Below are 6,757 nucleotides of genomic sequence, written 5' to 3'. Positions count from 1 at the left end.
CCCAAGGATATTCCTTAGTATCTGAGCAGCCGCCCCCCCACCCCCGAAATTTTTCTCTTTTGGTGTTCATTAGTATGCGTGCCGTATACAGGAAGGAGTAGGTAGGATGACCCTGGAGAAAACACTCATGGGCGCTGGACTCCAGTACAGGTTAGGGATGCCCTCTGGTGTCCACAGATCTTCTCCCCACTTCTTACCTGGAGCAGGAACTTACTCCTCAAATCGCTGCCTGATGGAAACTATCGCGCAGTGGCAAGACCAAGGGTCAAAGTCCACCACGCGAACGGTACCATCTTGCAAGGCCAGAGGGCCCGACACCCCGACACCCCCGCAGCCGGACCCCTTCGGCCTCCTCCAGGTTCACTTGACCTGAGGAGCCGCGACCCGCCAACCCAACCCACATTACACTTGTGGGATTGGCCGAAGGCGCTTCGTGATTGGTAGAACGGAATGGGGGCGTGGCCTCAAGTAGAAAGCCGCCTCAGGATTGGTGCAAATCGTCACGGGCGGTACCTCCACGCCGGGTAGGCGCGAAAGTCCCAAGTCGCTGCCGGGTTGAATACGGCGGGAGCAGCTTCGCCGCGGCTGAGGGAGCCGGGGAGCTGTTTCGTCCCGAGTAAAGCGCTGGAGAGGCCGAAGTCATGACGGGCGAAGTGCCTTCCGAGGTGAGTTCATGCAAATGTCTCCTTCCCGGTTGCGGAGGTCGGCGCTGAAGGGGGGCGGGGGGCAGGGGTCGAGTGCGGTGGAATGGGTCGCGGAGGCTGGGAGAACTACAGTTCCCGGCGTGCACCGGGCGGCTCGGCCTCGCAGTCCCAGAGGGAAAACACCCCCACCCCCGGCCCCACCGTCTCCCGGTCCAGTCCCCCCCGTCGGGGTTTCCGCGCCTCCGTCCAGTAGACCGTGTTGCTCCGGGTCTTCGTGGCGCGCGCAGCCGGCCGCCCAGCGCCTCCTCAGTCTGTCCCGCCTTCCCTCCCCTTTGGCGCGTTTCCTGCCGTGGGTGCTTTTCCTCTTGCCGCGTCCGGAAAGAGGAAGGCCCGAGCCGAACCGGGCCGCGGGAATTCGGGGCAGAACTCTGTAAATGGACTGCGGGAGTTCGTAATTGCGTCTGGAAGGGGCCTTTGCGGTCATCGGGAAGGGGCTGTACTCGCTGGTCGCTGGCGGAACTGGACACAGGAACTGCTGTTCACAGTCCTATGTTCTCTGGGGCGGGACTAGGATGAGATGCTCCCCTTCGGAGCAAAATGTAAGGAGACGCCAAAAAACTCAGTAATCAAGATGATATTTTAAAGCAACACTAAAAAAATAAAAATGAATACCAAAAAATCCCATTACTTGATATTGAATAAAATAACAGACTTTTAAAATATATATATATTATTGATTTTTTACAGAGAGGAAGGGAGAGGGATAGAGAGTTGGAAACATCCATGAGAGACATTGATCAGCTGCCTCCTGCACACCCCCCACTGAGGATATGCCCTTGACCAGAATCGAACCTGGGACCCTTGAGTCCGCAGGCCCACGCTCTATCCACTGAGCCAAACCGGTCAGGGCCAGACTTTTAAATAAAGACAATATTTGACCCTGAACTTGCACTGCCCTTGCCGATCCTGCTGCAAACTGCCTAGAATAAAATGGTTACCTAACAGTATCTTGTATTGAGTTGTGTGGTTACCCTTATGCAGTTTTCGGATCCACAAACAGAGCGAATAGACTTAACTGTTTTGTATTGTTGGAAGGACCATCAGCAAATACATGATTCTCCTCGGTGGTTATTCAGTGCATGTTCTCTTTAGCTATTTAATAATTGTACCAACATTGAAATCAATTTAAGAGTTGTTGGAGAAGCATTAACGTGAGGCCTCGTGCCCTATTACATGACAGATGTTAATATCGTCCCCCTTATTAAGTTGGTTCAGAGCCCTAACAATGCCAAGGAGGTTGGAGACCTGGCGTCTAGGGCGACTTGGTCACTAACTGTCCAAATCACCTAAGAGACACCTCTCCTTAGGTTTTTTTTTTTTTTTTTTTTTTACTTGTAACTTTTAAAATAGTTTTGTTTAGAAATTTTCAAACATAAAAATCATGCCAATCTTATTTATATCCCCACCCATTTCCTCCTTACTGGATTATTTAGAAGCAAATTCTAGACATTATTTCATCCACAAATATTTCATTATACATCTCTAAGTGGTAAAGCCTTTCCAAAAAATAACCACAATATTATTACAACACCTAAAACATTTAGAATTTTTGCCTGACTATCTTGTCTGTTCAGATTTCCTTCACACACACACATATGCTCTCTGAATTAGGATCCAAAGAAAGTCTGCACTTGGAATTGTTGATCTGTAAGTGTATGTATATACCTTAACTCTTTATAGGTCTCCCTCCTTCTCTTGTTTTCTTCAAATTATTGTTAAAGAAACAACATAGAGTGGGGGCTGGTAAAAGAGGGCAAAGTGGGGATAAATGGTGAGGGAAGCAGGCTTGACTTTGGGTAGTGAACATGTAATACAATATACAGATGATATTTTATAGAATTGTATACTTGAAATCTATATGATTTTATTAACTAACTAGAGGCCTGGTGCACAAAATTCGTGCATGGGGGAGGGGGGTCCCCTCAGCCCGGCCTGCACCCTCTCGCAATCCAGGACCACTGGCTCCTAAACGCTCGCCTGCCTGCCTCATCGCCCCAACTGCCTCTGCCTGCATGCCTGATCTCCCCTAACCACTCTGCCTGCCTGCCTCATTGCCCCTAACCACCTCTGCCTCAGCTCCCGCTGCCTCGGCTTTGTCCAGAAGGACGTCTGGAATGACGTCTGGAAGGTCGTTCGGCTGTCCAGTCTTATTAGCATATTATGCTTTTATTATAGATGCCACGCCAATAAATTCAATGAAAATAAAAAAGAAACCACACAGTTTGCCTTATAACGAGTCCCATACCTGGATTGCATCTCTCTTTTTTAAAAATATATTTTTATTGATTTCAGAGAAAAAGGGAGAATCATTGATCGGCTGCCTCCTGCACTCCCCCTTAAAGAAAGCACTTTATGGCTCCTCTTTGGCCTATCTGAATTGCCAGCATCAGTACTCCGGTGCTATTATTAAGTAAATAAGGGTTATTTGAACACAAGTACTGTGGTACTGTGACAGTAGATCTGATAACTGAGGTGGCTACTAAGTGTCTAAAAGGTGGATTGTATATACAGCATGAATACATTGGATAAAGGGATGATTCATGTTCTGAGTGGGACAAAATGGGATGTTGTGAGATTCCATCATGCTACTCAGAATGGTATGCAATTTAAAACTTATGAATTGTTTATTTCTGGAATTTCCCATTTAATATTTTCTGACCTCGATTGACCATGGGTAACTAAAATTATGGAAAAGTGAAACTGTTGATAAGGAGGATCTACTGTATTCAATATAAAGAGTTGGTTTTGCCCTGGGTGGTGTGGTTCAGTTGTTTGGAGTATTGTCCCATACACTGAAAGGTTGTGGGTTCAGTTCCCGGTCAGAGCATATACCTAGTTGAGGCGCGTATGAGAGGCAACCAATTGATGTTTTTCACATCAGTGTTTCTCTTCTTCTCTTCTTTTCTAAAATAAAAAGCACACAAACATATCCTTAGATGAGGATTAAAAAAAAGATTTGGTTCTATAGATTGCTTTAAAGGTGAACAATGATTTTTCTTTTGGTTTTTGGTCCAGTAATTCTTTTTTAAAAAATATATTTTTATTGATTTCAGAGAGGAAGAGAGAGGGAGAGAGAGATAGAAACATCAATGATGAGAGAGAATCATTGATTGGCTGCCTCCTGCACGCCCTATACTGGGGATTCAAGCCTGCAACCTGGGCATGTGCCCTTGACCAGAATTGAACCCAGGACCCTTCAAGTCCACAGGCCGACACTCAACCCACTGTGCCAAACCAGCTAGGGCATGTCCGGTAATTCTTAATGTTCTCTCTCTCTCTCTCTTTTTGTTAATCCTTACCCAAAGATATTTTTACCATTGATTTTTAGAGAGAGTGGAAGGGAGAGGAGAGACACAGAGAGAGAAACATCGATGGGAGAGAGATACCCATTGGTTGCCTCCTGCACATGTCCGACCAGGGCTGGGATCAAGCCTTCAACCCAGGTGCGTGCCCTTGACCAGAATTGAACCTGAGGCCCTTCAATCCACACACCTACAATCTGTCCACTTTGCTAAACTGGCTTGGGTTGTCATCTCTTCATTGAACCCCTGAATTGTTTATTTGTTTTTTCCCCTTATTTCAGCCTGATGACCCCATAATGCTTTGTGTATCATAATGTACTTAGAGTTTTTTGTAACCTGTTGGTTAATGCAAAATGTATTCTCATTGATGTAGGTTCACCTAGAAATCAATGATTTAAAACTCATTTCACAAGAAGAAGCAGATAGTCCTTTCGACAGTGGACTGGGCAGCTATGAAACAATTGGACCCTTGAGTGAAGGAGGTTTGTAATAGTACCTTTATATTTAGAAATAGAATGTAGGGGCTTGGATTGGATTAATTTTATTATTCTCTTGACTTATTAAGTTATTAATGCCCAACTTTATCATTTTTTATTATAAAAGCAAAATAGTTGTGTTGTACCCTTTTGAGAATAATAATTTCTGTTATATTACTGAATATATAAAATGTCAAGAAGCTACCACATTGCCTGGTTGAATGCATTTATCCCACAATAAAAGAATTTTTAACACCTTCCAGAATGATTAGAACAACTTTTCCTGTTGTAAAGATATATAGAGTAATTACATTTTTCAGTGAGACATTTTTTTAATGAAAATGTTTTCCAAATGTAACTTTTAGATTTGCTTTGCTACAGTCAGTTCTTAGTGATAGTTACATAATTTTACAAGGTGATATATCACTTGGATAATTGGATATGTTTTTGGATGATTGGATAGGTTTAGTGGAACTAGGAGAAAGCCCAAATGACAGCAGAATGCTAAAAAAAATTTGTGTTTCCTTCAGATTCTGATGAAGAGATATTTGTGAGTAAGAAATTGAAAAGCAGGAAGGTGCTACCAGACAGTGATTCTGAAAGAGAAGAACCAAATGCCTCTCCAGAGAAAGCTACCTATGACATTGTCGAAGAGGAAAATAAAGAGAACTTATATGCTGGAAAAAATGGGAAAGCCAGAAGGAAGTACAAAACTCTGGCGGACAGTGATGAAAGTGACATGGAGGAGGAAGAGTCTTTGTACCAGGAAAATCTTGAAACCCAAGTGACATCTTCCTTAGAGCTGGCCTGTCAATCTGAAAACTCCGTGGACTTTACAGCTAGTAGAAAGATTTCCAAAAAACCCATACGTGATAAAGAAGGAACTGAAGGGAAAGCAAAAGTAAAGTCAAAGAGAAGACTGGAGAAAGAGGAGAGAAAGATGGAAAAAATTAGGCAGCTAAAAAAGAAGGAAACAAAAAATGAGGTACATTTTAAAATATATATTTTTTTATTGCCCTAGCTCAGTGGTCGGCAAACCACGGCTCGAGAGCCACATGTGGCTCTTTGGCCCCTTGAGTGTGGCTCTTCCACAAAATACCACGTGCGGGCACGCATGTACACAGTGTGATTGAAACTTCGTGGCCCATGCGCAGAAGTCTGTTTTCGGCCGGGGCGAGTCTATTTTGAAGAAGTGGCGTTAGAAGAAGTGGGGGGTGTCGGTCCGTTGGGCGACAGGAGACTCCACGCAGGCGGGCTGCGGGATACGCAGCGCGGGGGAGGTGCGCGTGATTCATGTAGGATTTGAGTGAGCCAGTCAGTCAGCAGTCTCATTGCGCAGTGGTTAGTGCTAGTCGTGACCCCAAATCTCGCGGGGGTGACAAAAGTACCTACTCGAAGCATAAAGTTACCTGTATTTTTCCAACCAGCTGCAAATCCTACAGGTATTTTTGTCATCAATTTAAGACTTGTAATTATTTTGTAATGGTGGCTTTATTATTATAAAATGAAACATTTTTTTAGGTATGTTGAGATGGTTTGGACATATAGAGAGGATGAACGAAAGGAGATAGACGAAACAAGTATACAAGACGAGTGTGGATGGGAGGGTTGGAAGGGGTCGACCTCAGCGAACGTACCTCAATCAGATTGAGGACGTTTTTAGCAAAGGCCAGCTTAGGAGTTCCCTAATTAAGTTAATAACAATGTACCTACCTATATAGTTAAGTTTAAAAAATTTGGCTCTCAAAAGAAATTTCAGTCGTTGTACAGTTGATATTTGGCTCTGTTGACTAATTAGTTTGCCGACCACTGCCCTAGCTAGTTTGGCTCAGTGGATAGAGCATTGGCCTATGGACTGAAGGGTCCCAGGTTCGATTCCAGTCAAGGGCACATGCCTGGGTTGTGGGCTTGATCCCCAGTCGGGGGTGTGCAGGAGGCACACCCCCGACTGGGGATAAAAATATATTCAAAAGATATATAAAGATATTTTTTATTGATTTCAGAGAGGAAGAGAGAGAAACATAAATGATGAGAGAGAATCATTGATTGCCTGCCTCCCGCACACCCCCCACCGAGGATCTAGCCTGCAACCCCAGTATGTACCCTGACTGGGAATCGAACCGTGACCCCCTGGTTCATGGGTCGATGCTCAACCACTGAGCCACACCAGCCAGGCAAATTAGGTACCTTTTAAAGAACAATTTGATATTCCTAATGCAGATTAACATTTTGGAAAGGGTTGTTTTTAGTTCTTGAGGTTTTTCTGCATTTAGAA

General features: G+C 44.4%; 1 protein-coding gene across 1 annotated transcript in view; it reads left to right on the top strand.

Moving 5' to 3' along the window:
* Positions 1 to 546: 546 nt before the first annotated feature.
* The window catches only part of CLSPN (claspin), a 28,217-nt gene continuing 22,006 nt past the window's right edge, over positions 547 to 6,757 (top strand). Inside the window, exons 1-3 of the mRNA XM_070404719.1 lie at positions 547 to 665; positions 4,380 to 4,488; positions 5,013 to 5,467. Of these exons, the coding sequence (XP_070260820.1) occupies positions 642 to 665; positions 4,380 to 4,488; positions 5,013 to 5,467 (588 nt within the window). The 5' untranslated portion in view covers positions 547 to 641. The remainder of the gene's footprint in view (positions 666 to 4,379; positions 4,489 to 5,012; positions 5,468 to 6,757) is intronic.

The sequence above is a fragment of the Myotis yumanensis genome, unplaced genomic scaffold, assembly GCF_028538775.1.
Source record: "Myotis yumanensis isolate MYYU_CA2020_CCGP unplaced genomic scaffold, mMyoYum1.0.hap1 SCAF_2, whole genome shotgun sequence".
NCBI lineage: Eukaryota > Metazoa > Chordata > Mammalia > Chiroptera > Vespertilionidae > Myotis > Myotis yumanensis.
This window is presented reverse-complemented; position numbering and strand designations above follow the sequence as displayed.